At 36.0% G+C, this 21,248-nt stretch overlaps 5 protein-coding genes across 5 annotated transcripts; 3 read left to right on the forward strand and 2 right to left on the reverse strand.

The window, feature by feature from the left end:
* Window positions 1-1,221: 1,221 nt before the first annotated feature.
* Window positions 1,222-7,738, forward strand: LOC111800931 (dymeclin-like). Its single transcript, XM_023684854.1, has 18 exons — window positions 1,222-1,705; window positions 2,142-2,381; window positions 2,672-2,735; window positions 2,812-2,941; window positions 3,018-3,159; window positions 3,625-3,867; window positions 3,963-4,047; window positions 4,317-4,419; window positions 4,639-4,764; window positions 4,838-4,951; window positions 5,358-5,476; window positions 5,715-5,802; window positions 5,899-5,991; window positions 6,097-6,186; window positions 6,313-6,432; window positions 6,542-6,633; window positions 7,024-7,081; window positions 7,366-7,738. The coding sequence occupies exons 1-18, from the start codon at window positions 1,516-1,518 to the stop codon at window positions 7,450-7,452; spliced, it is 2,184 nt and encodes a 727-aa protein (XP_023540622.1). The 5' UTR covers window positions 1,222-1,515; the 3' UTR covers window positions 7,453-7,738.
* A 431-nt stretch (window positions 7,739-8,169) lies between these two features.
* On the reverse strand, window positions 8,170-9,169 carry LOC111799842 (early light-induced protein 1, chloroplastic-like). Its single transcript, XM_023683322.1, has 3 exons — window positions 8,933-9,169; window positions 8,747-8,830; window positions 8,170-8,624 (listed from the first exon to the last, which is right to left on the reverse strand). Exons 1-3 carry the CDS (start codon window positions 9,047-9,049, stop codon window positions 8,280-8,282), a joined length of 546 nt encoding a protein of 181 aa, XP_023539090.1. The 5' UTR covers window positions 9,050-9,169; the 3' UTR covers window positions 8,170-8,279.
* A 1,196-nt stretch (window positions 9,170-10,365) lies between these two features.
* Window positions 10,366-12,871, forward strand: LOC111799569 (transmembrane emp24 domain-containing protein p24beta3-like). Its single transcript, XM_023682941.1, has 4 exons — window positions 10,366-10,702; window positions 11,543-11,729; window positions 11,823-11,930; window positions 12,613-12,871. The coding sequence occupies exons 1-4, from the start codon at window positions 10,484-10,486 to the stop codon at window positions 12,744-12,746; spliced, it is 648 nt and encodes a 215-aa protein (XP_023538709.1). The 5' UTR covers window positions 10,366-10,483; the 3' UTR covers window positions 12,747-12,871.
* Window positions 12,872-15,060: 2,189 nt separating this feature from the next.
* Window positions 15,061-17,001, forward strand: LOC111801100 (stem-specific protein TSJT1-like). Its single transcript, XM_023685081.1, has 4 exons — window positions 15,061-15,387; window positions 15,990-16,230; window positions 16,321-16,441; window positions 16,542-17,001. Exons 1-4 carry the CDS (start codon window positions 15,188-15,190, stop codon window positions 16,730-16,732), a joined length of 753 nt encoding a protein of 250 aa, XP_023540849.1. The 5' UTR covers window positions 15,061-15,187; the 3' UTR covers window positions 16,733-17,001.
* A 196-nt stretch (window positions 17,002-17,197) lies between these two features.
* On the reverse strand, window positions 17,198-20,976 carry LOC111801099 (meiotic recombination protein DMC1 homolog). The gene is made up of 15 exons (XM_023685080.1): window positions 20,896-20,976; window positions 20,703-20,788; window positions 20,151-20,242; window positions 20,002-20,073; window positions 19,840-19,878; window positions 19,538-19,595; window positions 19,410-19,455; window positions 19,261-19,306; window positions 18,752-18,813; window positions 18,563-18,629; window positions 18,392-18,484; window positions 18,247-18,315; window positions 18,059-18,137; window positions 17,665-17,831; window positions 17,198-17,409 (listed from the first exon to the last, which is right to left on the reverse strand). The coding sequence occupies exons 1-15, from the start codon at window positions 20,913-20,915 to the stop codon at window positions 17,365-17,367; spliced, it is 1,041 nt and encodes a 346-aa protein (XP_023540848.1). The 5' UTR covers window positions 20,916-20,976; the 3' UTR covers window positions 17,198-17,364.
* Between the last annotated feature and the right edge of the window lie 272 nt (window positions 20,977-21,248).

Genomic DNA, 21,248 nt, shown 5'->3' on the forward strand with positions numbered 1-21,248 from the left:
GGAGCCAGGTTATAATTATTTTTAAAAATTAAATTTATTTTCATAAATTTCTATATAATAATTTTTATTTGGTAAATATTTGAATTCTTAATCAAATTTTAATATACAAAACTAATTTTAAAATTTTATTTATTTTTTTTTAGTTATTGAATTTTTAAATGGTTTATAGTTTTGATATTTATTAATTATAATATTATTCTTCAAATTAAGATATATTATATTTTTTAAAAAAGATCTTAAATTGCATCCCACCAAACAAAAACTCTATTTTCTTTATTTTCAAATTTATCAATTTATATATTTTTTAATTCAGAAAATAATTAAAAGCCCATCTTTCCTTTTAACCAACAAAATAATTAAAATTGTCGGTCATTGAATAATTGGCTAATACATTAAAAAAAAAAAAAAATCCAATTCCACCGGCGATTTTCTGGGCCTCCAACAAACCCACTAATGGGCCCATCATTCTATTGGCAGCCCAACTTGTATTATTTCTCTAATCAATCTCCATCGAACCGTCGGCATCTCATTTCTCCATTTTTGTCCAGATCTCAGCCGCTGATTTCGCATCACTCCCAGAAGCCGCCAATCAGTATAATAGACTCGCACACACCTGACGAAAACTCAGACGACTTTGACTATACTTTAATTAATTAAGCATTTAAAATGACGTGTTAAAGCCACATGTCTTTATAGCTAAGGAAACTATCTTCTCTTTGTGCGCCAAGTCAATGTCCAATGGAGTTCATCCCACGTCAAGCGCTAAATCAAATTAATTAAATTATAATAAATTTAATTCCTTAAACTTTCAATAAATATGACAATTGACTTATGGTTATTTTATTATTTACTCTTTTTTTTTTGCATGAAAATTATAGTTTTTATTTGATAAATATTAACAAGAAAAAAAGTTTTTTTTTTTTTTACCCAACTAAAATTAAAATTAAGGTATAATTTTTTCTTTGGGCTCTTTTATGGGTAATTAAAAAAATGATTAAATTTAAAGTTTTTGGTATTTATAGGTTTTTTAACAACTTTTAAAACGGCGGATTCAATGAGTGTTAATTATAAATAAATAATTTAGAAAACGCGTAATTTGAAAAATAAATATTGACATAAATAAAATAAATGGATAAAACGAATTAAGAATATTTGGAAATTGGGGTAAATTTTTATGACGCATCGACTTCGTTAAACCGATAAAACCATTTTATTTTTATTTTTTATTTTTATTTTTTTATTTGTTGTTCAGTTCTGTAAGCCTTCGATTGAAAGCTCTCGCGGTTTCTCACCAATTCTCCTTGTTTGTTACGAACGGGGAAGGATTCTTAGTTTTCTTGGTTGAAAGTTTGATCGAGCGTCTCAGATTTTCTTTACCTGTAATGCCGTCGGTGTGAATTCACTACGGTTTGAATTTGCTTGTTTTTGGATTCTGATCGGCATTGACACCGTACTGAAGGAGTGAGTCAAGAATCTGAGTATCTAGGGTTTTCGATTCTGTTGCTTGGTGTTTAGATGGGGGCTGTGCCTTCTACGCCGCGCCGGACTAGCTCGCGGTCGCAGGATACGGCGGAGTACTTAATCGGAACTTTTGTTGGAGAGGAGTCTTTCCCCATTTCTTCTGATTTCTGGCAGAAATTGCTTGAACTTCCTCTTAGCCTGCAATGGCCGACTCACCGCGTTCAACAAGCTTGTGAGCTACTAGGTCGGTTATGGCTTTTAATTGCTCTAATTGTTTAGAGTTGGATTTTGTAAGCTTAAACTATGTCATGCAGTTGGTTTGGCTACTAGGGAGGACGGGATATCCAATCGAATGTGATCTAGCTTCTGGATTAGTTAGATTTTTTTATGATAGTGGACACGATATGTGCCGCATGAGATTCCATTAACCTTTGATTAGTGCGTTGGTGCCATGTTGGAGCTTTATGTGCTATGGTTCAAATTGACAGATTCTTGTGCTCTTAACATTCTTTTGTTATAGTTAAGCAAATACTGAGTTTATAGCAATTGGCTTTTTTTGAGTGCTGGGCTGCGGCATTAGACATTAATACGAAACTCTCTTACAAATTAAATCCAATTTCATGATTTTGCAAACCTTGTAAATTCCCTTGTATTTTTTTGGCTTTGTGTTGTTTGTGCAGCAACAAACAACTACAAGACGAGGCATCTTGCAAAGATTTTAATTCACATGGCATTGTGTTTACAAGAGTGCATGACGAACTCCGGAGCATCATCCTTGAATTATGAGAAAGCAATTAACGCGGTTCATATCTCATCCGTTTTCTTGAAGCACTTGATTGAAAATGCGAAAAGTGACAGAATTGAAGAATTATATCTGTCCTTGAACGATGGTGAATCAGCATCAAAAGATTTCTTAGGAGGTAAAACCTTTTTAGAACCATATTTTTCATTTATACACTGTAAAATGGGAGTTGATAATTTTACGAACTTGCTTTCCACATCTTCAAATAGAAGCAATTTCTTATGTGCTTAGAAATGGTCAGTGTAATCTCATCGTTTCAGTTGCTTTTGTTTGTTTGAGATTATTTCTATCATTAACTTCCACTTCATGGTCTGTTACCGAACCGGCATGCTTAGCCGTGTTTGCCGAACGTTCTAGTTCTCTCTGAAGCACCATAGGCTTCATCCTGCCTCATTTTATATTTTGCAGATCAAAAACTTGAGGATTTTGTAATTCATTCTGTTCTTGGCTTTATTGGCTCAGTTAATACAAGGTAAAGTGTTGAATTACTCCCCTCCCTCGATGGAGAGAAATGTCTACTATTCTGAGTATGTACTTTTTCTTAATAGCGACGAGAAATACCTCCTCCACGTGGAGCTGCTTAACTTTATGCTAATTTCCATGTCAACTCAACTTCTTTCTGGTCCATCACCTAGACCAAAGGATTTTAATCCATTTATTGATGCAGCCATGTCTCAGGTAACTGGATTTTTAACTTGGTCAAACATCAAAATTTATAAGTTTACTGCTGCTAAGTTTCTAGTGGGATTTTCAGGACAGGGCCTTAGTAATTGTGGTCATGCGGAAACTACTACTGAATTATATAAGTCGGCCCAACGTACCCTTAAATAGTTCTTATCCCGTAGTTTCTGGTGGAAATCAGTCTGGCGTCTTGCAGAGAGTTGGTTCTGCAGCAGGTATGACACTTTTTCTTTCACTTTTTTGACTAAGCCAATAAGGATCTCTTTTAATATTATTTTTAATGATTTTTGTTGATTTTTCTTTGAATCTGATTTTAGAGTTTTATGTGCCAAACTTTGTGTGGTTTCTTGCCTTTTACTGGTTTTAGTTCTCTGATTTTGTCGACCAAGATTTGGTTTTAATCAATTCTATCACCACATTGCTATGTTTAATGCTTTTCGTGTCATTTCTTAAATTACTAGCTTCCATATGCCCATGTCATTTTGTTGCCTAACTAATCAGTAGAAGGCTTTTTTCCCTTCATTCATTCGCCAAAAGTAACCAAGCCGGTGTATCTGGTTTGGCGTGCGATCTATTGTATTTTTGGTTGTTCGCATGATTGTTGAATCTGGGATACCATTTGAAGCTTATGTTACTGATAAAAGCCTCTGCTAACATGTGTACCTTTAACCTTTCTACAGCAAATTTTGTGTTAATGCCATTCAACTACCTGGTCAGTTCAACTGCCCAAGGCTCAAGAAGTCCATTGGCTGATTGCAGTCTTCACGTTCTTCTTGTTCTCATTCATTATCGTAAATGTATTGTGAGCAATGGATCTGTAGCAAGTGGCGATAGCATTAGTTCAGATTCTCTTTTGAAAGAGAATTCAACCTTTTATGATAATCCCTATTGCAAAGCCTTGGAAAATGCATCTGATGTCGAATGTAAGATATTAGTTTTCCTTGCTCCATCACTATTTGTTTCTTGTTATTTAGGCAGTTTATGTATGGTTGATGCTGGTTTATTTTGTGCTTGACAGTCGATCGTGTTGATACGGATGGAAATGCACATAATGGTCCACTTGTGCGGTTACCATTTGCTTTACTGTTTGATACTCTTGGAATGTATGTATTTGCTTTCTTGTTTAATAATTATTGATAATAATATGTTCAAATTTCACGTGTAAAGTTTTATGCATTCAGGAATCTAGTTGCAACATATATGAATTTAATTATGTTCATATATCATTTTACTAGGCTGTAGTACGAGGTTAGAAGTTAATATGTGCATATTTAGTATTATTTGCATCTATATACTATTTTTAGGTGCAAAGGCTGATGGCACGAGGCGACCTTTTTCTTTGAGTTACCCTTAACAGGATATGTATCTGCAGGTGCTTGGCTGATGAGGGCTCCGTGCTTCTTCTATACTCATTATTGCAAGGGAATCCTGACTTCTTGGAATATGTTCTGGTGCGAACTGATTTGGATACATTGGTAAGTTGCTGGAGTTCGATATTGATCAAAGCAACTGTTTATTAGTGCGATGTTGCAACTAAGATTTCTTAGATGGTTTATGGGGAGTCAATTTGGATGATTCACTTCTTTTTTTAAATATTGTTGCGGTGTTATGTTTGTACGTTGGTCATGCATCCACTTTATACAGTTGTAACAACTCTATCTTATTGCTCCTTCTGTTTGATAATCTATGAACAGTTGATGCCCATTTTGGAAGCACTCTATAATGCTTCAACGAGGTCATCTAATCAAATCTACATGCTACTGATCATACTTCTAATTCTTAGCCAGGATTCTTCTTTCAATTCGAGCATTCACAAACTGGTAAGGCCGATATCTGCTTACATGTTTTCTTGCTCTTATGAGGTTCTCTTAAGTTCTATTACTATGTGCTCAGATACTTCCTGCAGTTCCTTGGTATAAGGATCGTCTTCTTCACCAAACATCTCTGGGTTCTCTGATGGTAATAATCTTGATCAGGACCGTACAATTCAACCTCTCTAAGTTGCGGGTATGATTTGACAAGCCCATCTAATTAAAGTATGATTTGAGTAATTACAATAAATTCTTTGTGTGGTTTAATATATAGATGATAATCATGCTCCTATGCCCTTTTTATATAATTTCCTGACTTGTGGAAGTCTAAACTGCTTGGGATTAAGCAAATAAATATGTAAATGCTTGTGGAGTGATGAATAGTGTTATCAATTGCTTGCCAATTTTGAGATGTTGAGTTTATTTCATCTTTCTCTCTCTCTACTCTGCTTCATTGGTTTATATTGAAGCTCGTAGTAAGTTTCATAACTTACTTGATGCAAAATATTTCAACATCAGATCAATCCTGAAATATGTTCCATTTCTTCTGCTTCTTAACCTACTTAATTAACACACTAATGTATTTGGTAATTTTTTGACAGGATGTGTATCTCCATACTACTTGTCTTGCAACATTAGCAAATATGGCTCCTCATGTCCACCGTTTGAGTTCATATGCGTCTCAGAGGCTGGTCAGCCTTTTTGATATGCTTTCAAGGAAGTAAGACAATAATTCTCTGTTGGCTGATTCCCTTGTAATTCTTTTTCCATTTCACTGTACGCGATGCTACTGATGAGGCATCAGAGATGAGTTGCCACTTCCACTTTAATGTACTTAATTTAAATGGATGCACTCGAGTAGCATGCAACTTATGGATACCTTTACTCATGGACAACTCTTGTGTCATAATTCATGGTTGGTCTTATGAGCTGTTTTCTTGCTGTTAATTTTGGTGTAGGTATAACAGATCGGCAGAACTCAGAGACATTAAGGTTGATAATGCTAAAACCAACTCCACCGAAGTCAATTTCCCAACAGATGATGCGGTAATTCACTATAATTTTTTAGGGTCCAAGTCAAATTCGTATTTGGATTATATGGATGGTCGTACAATATATTTAATGTGATTGTTTTTGTTGTAGTCAACTGAGATGCATATTTATACCGACTTCCTGAGGCTTGTCCTTGAAATTCTGAACGCTATTCTGTCTTATGCTCTACCACGGAATCCAGAGGTACCATCATAGAAGTTGATGAAAGATTCAATAATTGATTGTATATTTAGCTTTTATTCTTATTGACTTCCCTCTTCTGTTAATTGAATCTGTACACTTTGGCAGTTTATATATGCAATAATGCACAGGCAAGAAGTATTTCAGCCATTCAAGAATCACCCACGATTTAATGAACTCCTTGAGAACATTTACACTGTATGTTTCAGAATATTGTATAATTCTCTTAATTTTATCTCCCCCATCCCTGTTAACCTTGCAATTTGGCTTATTAGGCTTTGCCAGTCATTTGCAGGTACTTATTTAATTGTTAATGCTGTGTAGGTACTAGATTTCTTCAATAGCCGCATAGATGCTCAAAGAAGGGACGGTGATTGGTCAGTTGAGAAAGTGCTGCAAGTTATCATTAATAACTGCAGATCTTGGCGTGGAGAAGGCTTGAAGGTGAGAAAAAAACTCGATGTTTAGCTGAAAAGCCAACTTGCGCAAATGATTTTTGAAGATCAGTTTCCTTATTGCTTTTGTTTTCTAATACGAATTTATATTATTGTAGATGTTTACTCAACTACGTTTCACGTATGAGCAAGAGAGTCATCCCGAAGAGTTCTTCATTCCATACGTGTGGCAGCTTGTACTATCAACCTGGTATCTTTTCCTTCATGCTCCTTTTTATGCAAAATTCTTATGTATTTTCATTGGAAAAATCAAACCAAAGTCTGTTGTCCCCATCATAATCCATGAGATTCTCATATAACCATATTTTTAAATGACTATTCTGCATATCAGTTCATTTTAGTAATTGCTATATATATATTTTTTAGATTTGAATCCTCGTAGTGGTTTATCAATTTAGGAACTGAACATGTACTCAGTCTCTTATTCCNCCCCACAAAAATAATTTTAAATATGGAAATATAATAAAATATAATAAAATAGAAGTAGGTTCAATGTTTTCTCCTTGATTAATTTCTTTACATCAATATGGTACCTGTAGCTAATCCTTGGCTTCTTATATTCATCATCTGATTTGTTCAGTGGTTTCAACTTCAATGCTGGAGTCATAAATTTGTTTCCAGCTAATCTACCTTCAGAAGTAAGTTCCTTCAACTGTTGAGATTAGTACTTTTTTAACTAATAAATAATTTTGTTTAGTTACTCTGAAATCTTAGCCAACTTTCTGTAGTTTGAAGTTTGGCTAAAATTTTTGCTAAATTTGAACTGTCAAAGCTTTTGCATTTCTAAGAACAAGAAATTAAAATATTCATCCAAAAGTTCTTTTAAGTGATCAACAAAAACCGAAATCTTTTCAAAGTTTGATTTGCAGAGAATACATCTGAATTGAGATCATTATTTAACTCAATGTTTACACAATCACAGAAAGAAGATGATGAAGCTACAACGCAAGATGATGATAAGCAACAAAAAGGTGAGCCTCACAAGTTGGCGATCTACATCGATCCTTAGCCGCAGATGCAAGGTATCATCACAATACCCTCTACCCCCGCCCCGGCCCCTATTAGAGATGTGGATGGTTTATGGTGAATATGTATATAGATGAAAATATATTCATCCATTCTTTTGTGTTTATATGTTTTGAAGAAAGAAGCCTGTCCACTGTAGATAAATCTTTTTGAGGAGATAAATTGTGTACTGAATAAGAGACTACGAGCAATATAGTATCAGGATAAAAAAAAACAGATAAATATCACCAAAATGTCACTAATAATATGATTTTTAAATAGTTTTCACATGTAAAATACTTATTTATTTGTTTGCATTTTTAACATTCATAGTTCACTTTATATATTATTGCATGAGAATTCAACATTTTCTTTGAAATAGTAATTTTAACCTCTGAAATATTAACAAGATAAGTAATAAGGATTTTGAATCATGAGGTTATATAGACATTTATGTAGTTGATTGTCATTTATTATTGATGGCGGTATACTATTATATTAGAAATTTTTTTACATGTACTAATAATGTTAGACATCTTATGTTTATCAACCATTTATTCATCTTATAATGTGTATATCATTATTTCAAAGATTCAAATGGAGTTGATGGGTTCATAATTATTCCTATTATAAAGTGAGTCCTAACATGTTTAAATTAAATGTTAATTAGTGCACTAATAGCTATTAGTACACATAATTAATTACAAACACAAAAATAACATAATAGGCAAACGAAGGAAGTATTACTAATAATAATTGTTACAGCAAACTATAAAGTAGCATATTCGTTGTTCTCTTAGAGACATCGAATCTACATCTCAGAACTACAACCTACACGAGGCTTCCACCCTTGACAAATTCAGTGAAGGCCAAAGCTACGAGCCCCAACATCGCAAACCTCCCATTCCACAGCTCCGCGTCGGATGTCATAAGCCCCTTCGACTTAGACTCCACGCTCACCCCTTTAAATAGAGGTATCAGCGATGCCAGTGTCAAAACCACGCTTGTTCCCACAAACCATGGAATTCCTCCGTTGCCTATTTGCTCCAATACATCCTGACCTTTCCATGCCTCAACCGCTACAGCAGCCACGAAGCCTATCATTGCTAGCCGCCCGTTGATTCTCTCTGGCGCTGGCCCGCTGAATGCGAGGACATCCGAGAATTTCGTGCTCACCTGCGGATCATATTATCAGATTCGAAATTAACGATGATATTTAAAGACAATGTTCATCTACGTTCTGTTACGTTTCGATCCGTCGATTGAGAACGGCTGGTGGATGTAACCGGTTTGTTTACCTTCGGCTTAGGAGACGGTGGCGGAGGGGACGGATTTGGCGTCGGTGGAGCTGGTGTAGAAATCGCTTGCTCTCTCTGCTCCTCCTGAGAGTCCAGTCGAATAAACAGATTTAGACATACATTAAGCCCTAGGATGTACATACAAAAAATGGAAGTATAGACGGGAAGGAAGAAAGCAAAGATTACCTCCGCCGTGCATCGCACACGGAAGAAGGCCGTCCTCCTGGAACACAATGGTGTCCTAAAGGTAGTTCGAGATGCCGATCTCGCCGGAATGGCTTGTAATAATGCAGAAGTGGCCATTTTTCAACGTCAACGGAGTAAAGGAACGGCAGAAACTAAAGGCAGTGATCGATCAAAGAGCGATGGAAATTATAGTATTGGCGGTGGAGCGCTTCTATGATGATGTAGATGAGAACCTCCGCGGGGTTTATATAACGGAGGATGGGGCAGGGAGTGGTGGATACTTAGGTTCCACGTCAGCAGTTTCCTTTCACTGCCAAATAAGAGAGTCACGTGGGTTGGATTGTCCACACATGAAAAAGTGTAATGGCGTGGCTTCCTAATTCACCAGAAGAAACAAAGGAGACTTTTGTACGGTGGGTTAAAGGTTAGTTAGAGGAAGCTTCTAGATCAGTGTAGAAGGAGTAATTAGGGTTTCTTTTTTTCCTGTTTAGTGTTAATTTTATCACAATAAATAAATAAATAAAATAGTGGAAGGAATGAACACTATGAGTATATGAAGTAAAATTCAACACTAGAATACCCTTATTAAAGAATATTTAATACAAACATTAAAATTATGGGTTTATAGGGATGGGGAATGTCGACCGTCCACATCAACAAAATAAAATCTCACCGTTGTTAAGGAAGACTGTAATCGTGGATCAACTCCATTTTTATAAAACTTTTTGTGTGGATCCAAACATAAAGTTATGGAGGGTTATGTCTCGTAAAGTTAGACACCTCAACATGAAGTTAATATGAATTTATGAGTCGACTTTTGCATCAATAATAAGAACACAATAACTCTGTATGTTTTTTTTTTCAATTTTTTTTTTTGTTGAGTGAATATCAAAATTTGTTGATAAAGACAAACCATTCGGCTTGAGGGTCTTCACGGTTGACTATTCTTAATATTTTAAATACCTTTTTATATTAAAAACTAAATAATTTACTAATATAATATCACATTGGACAAGATTTTTTAGTTCAACAATTGTGACTACATCAATATTTAAACATTGACCTGTCGATCGATTAAATATATTTATATATTTTATATTTTATGTCTTGGTTCAATTTTTTTATTTTATTATTATTATTATTATTATTTTTGCCAATCATATCATAAACTATTGATTTTTGTTGGTTAGATGGGCAAACGGCTTTAAATTTATCTAAAAAGAGAAATTGAAAAATAAGAAAAGATTAGATATAAATGGGCCCATAAGAACAGCTTGGCAACCAGTTAAAAAGCCCAATAGGCCCAATATATAAGCCCAAAAGAACGATAAAATAAAGGAAAAATGGATTAGGTGATTAGAGATTTGAAAACTAAATAACTTTTTAAGCCGCCGGCTTATTTTCCAATATGTTCTATAATGGAAAGACTAGTTTTCAAAAAACAAGAAAAGGGTACTTTTGTAAATTGATTGGTGATTAGTGCTACTTAACCATTTATAAACTTCGGACTAAAGGATCTGAAAGGAAAAAGAAAACCGAGAAGGCGAGAAAATGGAAAGGAGGCTGAGAGAGACGGGATTCGGATATCTGTTGGCGGGTCTTCTTCTGGCGAGCCTATTCGCCGGAATCGATTCGATATCGGTCACAGTCAACGAGCTTGAATGCGTTTATGAGTACGTTTTGTACGAAGGCGACACTGTTTCTGGCAATTTTGTGGTGGTCGATCATGATATTTTCTGGGGCGCCGATCATCCCGGCATTGATTTCTCTGTAAATTCCTATCTTTTCTATCTTCAATCTGTTATTGTGTTTATGTTTGCATGTAGATGGATTTCATTACTGCCGATTTGTTGGTTGTGCTCGATTAAGATTGGATCTTAGATCGGGGGATCTTGGGATAGTGGGAGAGGGTTTAGTTTTTAATTTCTGATATTTCTGGGAAATTTTATTATCTTTGTTATGAAATTGGCGTGGGAAAGAATGTGAGAGCTTGTGTGTTGATTTTGACTTTTTAAAAAGCGGTGGAAATTTTTGCCCTTTTGTTAATTCGACGTCTAGGGTTCGTTTGTTTTAAATTATGGTTTTGAGAGATGATATGTTAGATTGATAATTGGATTCTTTATCTTGTGAGCTGCGAGATGATTCGTTATTGAACAGTTTCTGATCAATAGATTCACAGTTATAAGCCCCTTTTCGAGCCTGAACGGACTGATACCCTGTAATTTTCTTCGTTTTTGAAATTGTATGGTTCAATTGTTCATGGTTTGTAGAATTGGCGATCTCTTGCTCCCCTTTGTTAAAATTTTTGTTTTTGTAATAACTACGACGAGTCATGATTCTCAACTCAATTCCTTAGGTTTACTTGGTTATTGAGCGCATCTTCACAATAGGGTTTCTAAAACGGTGGTTCAAACAATGTTTAGAAAAGTTGATGAGTTGCATTGTTGTTGTTGTTCTTCTTCTTCTTTTAATCTATGTGAAGCTACTTGTGTTCTTTCATTGTTTATGGTTGGCTGGACATTGGGGTGCCTGGAATTTCTTGTCTGATCGTTTTATATCAATGATAAAATGCTGTTTGAAGATATCCTTATATGGGTTATTTTCGTGCAGGTTACATCTCCCGCAGGTAATGTGGTTCACTCTTTGAAGGAGACCTCTGGCGACAAGTTTGAGTTCAAGGCTCCTCGTAGTGGAATGTATAAATTCTGTTTTCATAATCCCTACTCGACTCCGGAGACTGTTTCTTTCTACATCCATGTGGGTCACATTCCGAACGAACATGACCTTGCTAAAGATGGTAATTGATTAACTTCTGCATTGCTAAAGTCTTGGTTGCCTGTGAGAATTTAACACATTTCTCTTCTCACCTTGTTATGGTCACTTCTTGCAGAACACCTAGACCCTATAAATGTTAAGATTGCTGAGCTTAGAGAGGCATTGGAGTCAGTCACTGCTGAGCAGAAATATTTGAAAGCACGTGATGCTCGCCACCGTCACAGTATGTGGTTTATTTTTATGCATGGTTTTGGTTTTATGAATTCGTTTGTTTATGCCATTTCTGGGAATTCTTGCTAGCAAATGTTGAAAACGCCAGCTGAATATTGTTCGTGGGCATTATATTGAAATCACTTTTATTTTTTATTACTAGTCTAATATTAATGTAGAGGCATAGACAACTCACAAGCTCTTACATAATAGCAATCACATAATAAAATAGCAATCTGCCTTCATTTTACCACATTTTTAGGCTTGTTTTTGTATGCCCTAGCACACCCCCCCNNNCCCCCCCCCCCCCCCCAAAACAAAATTTGGTGTGAATCATTCGCGGTTAACCGAATGTCAGAATGTTAGCTTTCTGAACGTAAATGTGTGAGATTGTTACTATAGCTGAACAACGAAAGCTTGAATTTTTTAGTTCGAATTCGTGAAATATTGTTTTCCCATCTTCATTGTTTACTAATATAATAGTCCACACGTCAAGACTCGTGATGAAATTGGCTCTACAGTTGAGGGAGCAACAAAAGAATCTTAAATTTATTCTAGACTATCTCCTTAAGTTTTTGAATTGATTTATGGGTGATTCTATGACACACAAAAGATTTTGGTAATCTTTTTGCTACCTTTTCCTTACGCCATTGTCGTGATCAAGTTGATAACTTATTGTTCTCCTTTTGATGCAGCAAACGAAAGCACAAGAAAGCGCGTAATTTTCTATACAGTGGGAGAGTATTTGTTGCTTGCTGTTGCAAGTGGGCTACAGGTCGTTTACATTCGTCGGCTGTTCAGTAAGTCAGTTGCATATAACCGGGTGTGAGCAATCCTAGTGATAAAGTTGTTGCTTCTGTGTTAGGTTTCAGGAACCTTAGGAATGAGTTATAGACAATTATTCGTTGAAAACGTTAACATTGAGTATATTATATAATCACTTTTGACCATTCTACAGTTTTAAATTTTAATAAGTTGGTTATATGTTCCATGAGTTATCTATATTCTTTAAGTTAAGGAAAAACCATTTTCCCTATGCATCTGGGAAAGGATGTTTGCGACTCCAGATGACATCCTCATTGCCCTTCTTTTGTTTACAGCAATAACAGCACTCAAGCTAAATGACATGAATTTACTGCATATTTGATGGTTGGGGCATAACTCTCGAGTAACGAGGATTAGACCCTAATTACCGTTTCAAAAGTTTTGAGTCAAAGCCATCGGTATCACTACCTTTTTTGTCTTTGCTTACTGTAGAATCTAACGTAGCCAACTTGAGTGGAGCTACTAGATTTTGGAAGAGGAAGTCATTCATAACTTTAAAATATTTCTCATACTTGGTTCTTCATCTATTGGGGAGGAGGTAAGGATGGGAAAACTTCTTTGAGGGAAATTTAGAAATGGAAAACCCAAATAGAACAATATCGGCTAGTAGTGGTCTGGGCTTGTGCTAATATAAATCCTCTTCCACGTTTCTAAGGAGGTAAGCTTGAAAGGAAAAGCCAAAAAATGACAATATCAGTGGGCTTGGGCTTGGGCTCAAGTTTGGGTTCGAGAAAGCTAAAAAATGACAATATCTGTTGGTGGTGGGCTCGGGTTTGGGCTTGAGTTTGAGCTCATACAAGGTTTAGGAGGGCTCGGTCCATTGCGCAAGGCTTGGCTCTTGGAATTTCTTTCCAGGATTCTTTCCAGATGGAGCATTCGGCTTTCAATTTTGGTTGTTTAATTTTGGTTTTAGTTTAGGGGGATCATTAATCCTTTAATCTTGGTGTTAATATCCATGAAATCTTTCCTTTTAATCTGTCATAAGTGGGTATGACGGTTTATGATCCAAATTAGGGTTTGATATCAATTTACATATTAATAATCTATCAATACTCGAATTTTAAATGATTTGTAATATACACATAATCAATAGGTAGTTGGTAAGTATATTAAAAGATTAAAAAAAAAATAGAATTATTATCTTTATATGCAAGTAATCATTTCTTACAGATTTATTTTAGTAAATAATTATATTATCCGAAAATGTATTCTTAAATTATATTCAATTTTGGTATGGAATTATTCATAAACATTTAATTGTTTCAATCCAACCATCAGTCCATAGAAAAAGGAATTTCAAATATTCAATTAGTGGATACAAAGTCAGATACAATGTTCCATCCACGTGTTGCTGACTCATAATTAATTAATTAATTAATTAATTACAACTTTTTTTTTAATAAAAAAAAAGTCCTTCCCTTCATCCCCAAATTTCTCCAACATCCCACCAAAATGACGTTCAAAAATAAATATTTATTTTATTAAATACTTTTAAAATTATTAATATTATTTTGGTTCTCTACTGTTAAATTTGCTGTGTATATATATATATATATATATATTTTTTTTAATTTGAAACATGTTTGTTTATATCCATTTTTATTTGAATATAAATTAATACTTTTTAATTTTTTTAATTTGATTAATCTGAATTTCTGACTGTATTACTACGTGGTGTTCCACGTTATGAATGGATATGCTTCAGATTCCATCAGTACGACACCATTAGCTTTTTTAAAAAAAAAAAAAAAAAAAAAAAAAAAAAATTATTTTTTTTGGTTCCCTCCCAAAACCCTTACCCCTTTCACAAAATTACAAGAGAACCCCTACACTATGGATAATTGGGGTAATTAACTAATAATTAAATTTTTCGTTATCTAATATTTAATTCATTCATATCACATGGCTCTAACGTTCATCCACATCAGAACGCCACACATATAATTAAAGCTAAATCATCTACCGTTAAATACGTGATGCCAAAATAATAATGAAAATTAATATAGTTTTATTTTAAAAGTTCAAAAAAAAAAAAAAAAACTGAAAATGAAAATATTGTTTATTAAGTTATAAAAGTTTCTAAACTTTCCAAATTTGTATATAGAAAGAAATATATTAAAATGGATATAAAGCGATGCTAAAGCTAAAAGTTATTATAGAATAATCACTTTATTCAGCTTTTCCCTACAAAATTATTCTTATAAAAATAAAAATAAAAATAAAAATAACTGTGGGTGCAAGTTAGTAAATAATGAAAATTAGAGAAATAAGGAGGGGCAATAGCGGAAATTCACTAACCTTATTATTATTATTTATTTTTCTTTTTATTTCCGTCCTTCAAGACCATGCGATCCTTCATCGCCCGTATTTGCGAGTCCCTGCATTCACAAACGAAACCAATCGTGTTTTAGTTCATCTAATTTTTCTGATCGACGATCTTCGAAAATGCTCGCCGTCTTCGACAAATCGGTGGCCAAAAGTCCCGACGCTCTGCAGAGCCCTCACTCCGACTCCGTTTGGGCTCTCAAAGATGGAATTCTCGCCAAGCATTTTAGCTCTGTGTACCCTGACTCTGTCATTGTCAACCTCGGCTCCGCCGGTCTCTTGGCCTATTCCGTCGAGAAGAAAAACCCTCTCCTCCCGAGGTATTTTCATTACCTTTCTTCTTTTTCTTCATTTCTTTTGGGGAAAACCAATAGCGTTCGTCTCTGTTTTTTCTGATTGTTTCTTCATTTTTTATGTTTTTTCTGGATCTGATTGCTGATCTCATTAAGCTTCTGTATTCCTGTGATTTCATCTGCAGTGTTTTTCGTTTTGGGTTGCTGAGATTCTGTTTGAACTTACAAGAATCGAGTTTTCCTTGTTTATTTGATTTCCCCCCCCCCCCCATTCTTGGTTTTATCTGCAATCAGGGGTTTACTTACATGATATTATGTCGTTAATTTGTGTTCTTTGAGGCAACTATTGGGCATTTTTTTGTTTTGCTTCAGATTTTCCATTTTGACTCTATCAAAATTTTGGAGGGTCAAATCTTTCCAGATCAATGTTTAGTTTATATAGTTTTAAACTTATGGGATTCTTGGTTTGGTAAGATTCTTTTACACTTCATCAATCATCGATAATTTTTATGGGATTTGTGTCGAAACGTTGGGGTTTGTTTGGCTTCTTGATTCTTTATTCTTGTAAGAGCATTTGTTAGATTTGGCTGCTGTTGGAAAATTGATGAAATTTGTGTTTATAACCATAGATTATTCGCGGTTGTGGACGACATTTTCTGCTTGTTCCAAGGGCACATTGAGAATGTTGCTCAGTTGAAGCAACAATATGGATTGAACAAAGCTGCGAATGAGGTTATCATCGTTATCGAAGCGTATCGAACGTTAAGGGATCGGGGTCCATATCCAGCTGATCAGGTGGTGAGAGATATTCAAGGGAAATTTGTGTTTGTTCTATTTGACAGTTCCTCAAAAGCTGCATTTTTTGCTTCTGTAAGTTGTTGCCCTGATCCCTTAGTTTAACCATTGATTGCTGCAGATTTCTTGTGTTTTTAGCCTATTTTGTGTCTTTTTAATTCGTAGGATGCTGATGGGAGTGTTCCTCTCCACTGGGGAACTGATTCTGAGGGACAGCTTGTTCTCTCGGATGATGTAGAAATTATGAAGAAGGGTTGTGGAAAGTCATTTGCTTCTTTCCCCAAAGGTAATTTTTTATGGGAACTGTGGGCATCTCTTCTGGTATCATATCATATTCGCAGATGGTTCTTTTGTTTATTATTCATTGATTCTCTGCACTATGTTAGGTTGTTTCTTCACAACGTCCGGTGGGTTGAGGAGTTTTGAGCATCCACTGAATGAGCTGAAGCCAGTGCCAAGGGTGGACAGTTCAGGTCATGTCTGTGGAGCCAATTTCAAGGTGGATGAAGAGGCTCGAAAGGAAAGTTCTGGCATGCCAAGAGTTGGGAGTGCTGCAAACTGGTCATCAAACTATTGAGTGCACTATTCGGCAAAGGCTTTGTTTACTTTGGCCTTGGCCTTCCTCCAGCCTCTTTCCATATTTCCATATTTCCATATTTCCATATTTCCATATTTCATTACTCTTTAACTGTGCCTTGTAAATGGGTACTTAGGGTTTATACTTCCCTTCCCGTTATGGGCATGTTTATGCAGTTACAACTTAATATCATATGAAACTTGCTGTGGCTTATTTGAGTTACATTCTAGATACGTGGAATAATAGTCTGTTTCTAAATGTTTTTGGGGTTGCCCTTCTCTAACAATTGGCTCTATATGTGTTCATAATGGCTGAAGGGGGGCATTTATCCAAACAGATTTTCGCTGGTTTCGGATTTATGCCAAAAAGTTGCTCCTTGCCAAAATTGCATATTTGGCTGTATCTGAATAGAGTTGCAATTTAATGTTTACTAGAGAAAACGCTTTTTCATTATTTTTCCAAATGGATTGCATATGGGGTAGCTAAAGACGTTATGGATGCTAGAAGATACAATGTACATAGGGTCCTACATACTGTCACTTCAAGATAAAAATATGTATCCAGTAACTAGATGAAAAGTTTAAAACATTTCAACCTGTGTTTCCTTTAATTTTCCAGCACCACATGAGACGTCAATCCTTTGCATCTGCAATGCCCCCTGGTGTTATCTGAAAAACGTGGTTCTGTCAAGGAAAAAATTGTGTGAAAGGTGTAGCCAGCCTTTTCTCTTCTGCTTTATCTACAATATTTATCAAGTGCAAGTTTTATGCAGTGATATGAGTGCAGTAGAAGAATTGTAGGACTTACTGCTTGCATACATCTTTGGTTCCATGATTTCGGAAATCGTTGAGAGTCATGGGATTTATGTTTATACTAACCAGAAAATGATAAATGAAGGTGTTGAAGTGTGACGTGATGTGAGGTAAGGATATAGCTTCAGACTCTGGCAAATTAGGAGCATCAAACACCTTACAGATGCGTTGTTCTCCTTTGCCTTTCCTGAACATCAGTCTTACCGTGGCAGCATGGGCAAGAACGTGGCCTCCTGCTGGTTTTTTTGGGTCTGATACGAACACTCCTCCACCTGGGTCTGCAACAACTGTTGTCAACAAGACAGATGGCGCGTTCAGTGACCAACATTTTGAATGATAAACACCAGTTCGGTGTACTCAACGGCAAACGATTTAGTCTCGGTAAATCCAGCTAATACAAGAAGTACCAAGGTCAAAATTCTTTGAACATAAATTGAGCTAACATGTCTGTCATGGATTGCCTGAATGAGATGACTAAGCACTAGAAACGACTTCCATAAAGTTCAATCGCTACCTTGGTTGGTCATGTAAACTGCTACATTATACTCTTCTGCAATTTTAGTTAATCGGGACAGCATCTGCGCCAGTTTTTGCTGCACGTGACAACCAGCTTGTGTCATAATTGATGAAACAAGGTGACAGGTGAGATTTAGATAGGGAAATTAAATTCTAAGACGACTGTTGAAGTCTATAGGATTCGACCTGGCGCTCTGCAAGTTCTCCTCTTCCAGTGAAATCCACTCGAAAAAGTGCAATGATAGAGTCAACAATCTGAAATTAAGAGATAGAATGTATGTCAGGCAACATAGTTTTTGACATTTGAATTACAAGTTACCAGGTGACTCACCAGAAGTTTAAACGGTTCTTCAGACATTTTTGCCGCAAGGCCGAGCAAGAGGTTATGCTGATGTTCGTAGGTGTAGGCACGAGCATATATGATCTATTTCCATTAGCAGCAAATTAATAAAAGATTTGTGATCTTGTTGAAAGAAGCTATATGCAAAAGAATGGTGCTTACATTATCTAGCACAGCTCCCGGGTCCATGCCAAATCTTTCAGCTATAGGCACAATTCGATCAGGTCGGCTGCAAGTGCGTGTGGTCAAGGAGGACATATTGAAAAGGGGAACATCTCTGAAGATAATCATTTCAATTCTCTAGACATGCCGCAATAACGACATGATAAAAGAAGCTTCAGAAGAGGATACAAAGTGCCTTCAGTGTCGATGTATGCAACCTTTCCATTCCCTCCCCGCATGTTGGTGGGAAGCTGCCAAGGCAAACGCCAAGCACAATCGTTAAGATGTTATCAGATTTGATGCAGCTAAAGAGGCGCTAAGTACTTCCGAGATTTATAAGAAAGATAAGTAAACCTGAGCTTTTCTTTGAATACATATATTACCAAATATAGCATTACATAAATCGAACTCAATTTTAAAGATCAGATGCGAAGCCGAACAAGTATATGCTTCCAGGTTTTCTGAAATACAATCTCAATTGTAATTCCATAACTATCTTGTGTGTACTTGACTTTCACTGGAGACTAGTAAGAGTAAGCTTTATAACAGGTGCCAGGAGAGTGAAAGGCATAAGTTATATTTGGACGGTGTCAAAACGATTTCTGTTAGTAACTATTAAAATTTCATCGACTGAGAACCGGAAAAAGGAACAAGACTACATTGTACCCCAATGAATCTTCAGATGAGGCGTAGATTACCTGCGTAGAGACGCATAGAGTATGCGCGAGTTGCGTTTTCCCGGACCTAGCATTCGTTTAACGAGGTCAGAGGAGAACGGCAATTTAAATACGGGACTTCGATTTTCAATAAACAAAATTGAAGCGCCTTTTAACATATACATCCTCACCTGAATTCTCCAAAAGCTTCCGTGATCGCTAGAGTTTCAATTCCACCTTTTGGAAAGAATTAAAACAATATTGAATGCTTATGATTGGTGAGATAGTGAAAAAAGGAACGTGGTAAATCAGGACTTGCCTCCTAAGAGTTCATCGAGAGCCTGGCTTCCAGTCGTAATGCGAACTACAGACTTTCTCTACAAACAAAAATCAAGGACTCAGTCTGCATTTCATGACGGACAGTATTTTCCTAGAATATATCTTGAACTTATAGGAGCTACTAGAAAAACTAAAGGAAATCGTATACAGTTGTTTCCGAACGCAGAACTTATAGCATGCGGGAAAGGAAAGGGAAACTATGCGAACTATACTTTTTTGGTGAAGTATGGATCTATTTGGTTACACTCAATTTGTTACAAATAAAAAACAGAAGCAGCTTACCCTGAGAAGAACGTCGCTTCCAGTGATATAACCAAAATTCTGAAAAACGACAGACATAATAACTGTTAATTGAAGAAAAGCTGGACTTCATCGCATTATGACATCATTGTGTAAACCATTGCACGCATCGTGGATAACAGAAGTGGTGATTGAGTCACTGACCACTAGCTTTTCGGCAGCTTCGCAGATCTTATCAACCTTCGCTTCGGATAAACCTTTTATCCCTGTCAAGTGCTAAGATACAAAACCCTTGGTCACTATAATTACATCAAATTCAGAATATATAGGATCGGATGTAAGAATTGTTCTACCTTCTTCGTGTGCATCATCAAACCATTGCAAGTGTATATCCCTGCATCCTGAAGCTTCTTCACGTCTCCAGCATTAATTCCATGAGAAGTCACTGCACAGAAAATGCCATGGGAACTCTATCAGATGTAGTGGAACAACAGTACAGCATGATAGTTAGTTGATGGCTAAAACTAGTTGTATCTTCTCCTCGACTTTAGCAAAACTCTGGTAGAATTGCATGCCTTGGGAAAATAGACCACTACAAAAAATAAACCTAGCTAAACTGGATGCAAGGCTATCGCGAACTGAAAGGATCACTAAATTAAAATTCTGATGAATCAATCGAATGAGATTCAGTGATGCCGTATCGGCAATCTCATATCTCTTCGGAGAAAGAAAATCAATTAGAATTGGAGTTTTTCAAATCAACCTCGAGGTCAACAAGCAAATCACTAAGATAGAACGTCATGAAATCAAGTTTTGTTTGAACTTCACAAAACAAGCGTCAGCGAGGAAATTCTTTGAATAGCGAAACCATAACTTAATTATAAGTTGTAAGCTCTGAAACTTACGTTTATCGATTGCTTCGAACAAGTCGTCTTCATCCTCAATATCTTCGCGCTCTACAATCTGAAGTTGCTGGCTCTGTTCTTCCGCTCTGAGCAACATCACATAGACAAAATGAGAGAGAATGCGATGGATAGATTACAAAGTAATTGTTACAATTTGAAAACGAAAGATAACGAGAACAAATCTCTAACTCACTTGAGCGTTGCGAGCATCATTGTTGGCTTTGAAGGTGCCTAAATCGGAGGAGAACTATTTCCTGCTTGTGAACGAAACAGGGGAAGCCGTCTGGAACTTAAGAATGAAAAAAAATTAAATGACAACTGAATTTATAAGGAAGCGGGAACTTGTAAACGGCGGGGAAATTATGCGTTTTGACATGGCCTACATTAGCAAAAGCGTGACTACTTGGAAAGGGTATTTAGGACTTTTCACATCTTTTGGGATAACGCGCCCAAATTGATGTGAGCACTCCCATCTCCAGGAGACTGGCGTAACTAATTTTGCAAATCCCTACCGTCTCGGGGATAAATTTGACTTTTCACTACCAG

The sequence above is a fragment of the Cucurbita pepo genome, chromosome LG08 (genome assembly GCF_002806865.2).
Source record: "Cucurbita pepo subsp. pepo cultivar mu-cu-16 chromosome LG08, ASM280686v2, whole genome shotgun sequence".
In the NCBI taxonomy this organism is placed as follows: Eukaryota; Viridiplantae; Streptophyta; class Magnoliopsida; order Cucurbitales; family Cucurbitaceae; genus Cucurbita; species Cucurbita pepo.

What these genes read in the sequence shown, in the direction of transcription:
- LOC111801100 (XM_023685081.1), top strand. Translation starts at nt 15,188, where the DNA reads ATGCTCGCCGTCTTCGACAAATCGGTGGCCAAAAGTCCCGACGCTCTG. An exon ending in AAAAACCCTCTCCTCCCGAG is followed by an intron (nt 15,388 to 15,989) that starts GTATTTTCATTA and finishes TTATAACCATAG; the next exon opens with ATTATTCGCGGTTGTGGACG. An exon ending in AAGCTGCATTTTTTGCTTCT is followed by an intron (nt 16,231 to 16,320) that starts GTAAGTTGTTGC and finishes TTTAATTCGTAG; the next exon opens with GATGCTGATGGGAGTGTTCC.
- LOC111800931 (XM_023684854.1), top strand. Translation starts at nt 1,516, where the DNA reads ATGGGGGCTGTGCCTTCTACGCCGCGCCGGACTAGCTCGCGGTCGCAG. An exon ending in ACAAGCTTGTGAGCTACTAG is followed by an intron (nt 1,706 to 2,141) that starts GTCGGTTATGGC and finishes TTGTTTGTGCAG; the next exon opens with CAACAAACAACTACAAGACG. An exon ending in TTTGATATGCTTTCAAGGAA is followed by an intron (nt 5,477 to 5,714) that starts GTAAGACAATAA and finishes ATTTTGGTGTAG; the next exon opens with GTATAACAGATCGGCAGAAC.
- LOC111799569 (XM_023682941.1), top strand. Translation starts at nt 10,484, where the DNA reads ATGGAAAGGAGGCTGAGAGAGACGGGATTCGGATATCTGTTGGCGGGT. An exon ending in ACATGACCTTGCTAAAGATG is followed by an intron (nt 11,730 to 11,822) that starts GTAATTGATTAA and finishes CACTTCTTGCAG; the next exon opens with AACACCTAGACCCTATAAAT. An exon ending in TGATGCTCGCCACCGTCACA is followed by an intron (nt 11,931 to 12,612) that starts GTATGTGGTTTA and finishes CTTTTGATGCAG; the next exon opens with CAAACGAAAGCACAAGAAAG.
- LOC111801099 (XM_023685080.1), bottom strand. Translation starts at nt 20,915, where the DNA reads ATGATGCTCGCAACGCTCAA. An exon ending in ATGATGCTCGCAACGCTCAA is followed by an intron (nt 20,789 to 20,895) that starts GTGAGTTAGAGA and finishes GATGTTGCTCAG; the next exon opens with AGCGGAAGAACAGAGCCAGC. An exon ending in AGTTTACATGACCAACCAAG is followed by an intron (nt 17,832 to 18,058) that starts GTAGCGATTGAA and finishes TGTTGACAACAG; the next exon opens with TTGTTGCAGACCCAGGTGGA.
- LOC111799842 (XM_023683322.1), bottom strand. Translation starts at nt 9,049, where the DNA reads ATGGCCACTTCTGCATTATTACAAGCCATTCCGGCGAGATCGGCATCT. An exon ending in GTGTGCGATGCACGGCGGAG is followed by an intron (nt 8,831 to 8,932) that starts GTAATCTTTGCT and finishes CTGGACTCTCAG; the next exon opens with GAGGAGCAGAGAGAGCAAGC. An exon ending in CACCGTCTCCTAAGCCGAAG is followed by an intron (nt 8,625 to 8,746) that starts GTAAACAAACCG and finishes TATGATCCGCAG; the next exon opens with GTGAGCACGAAATTCTCGGA.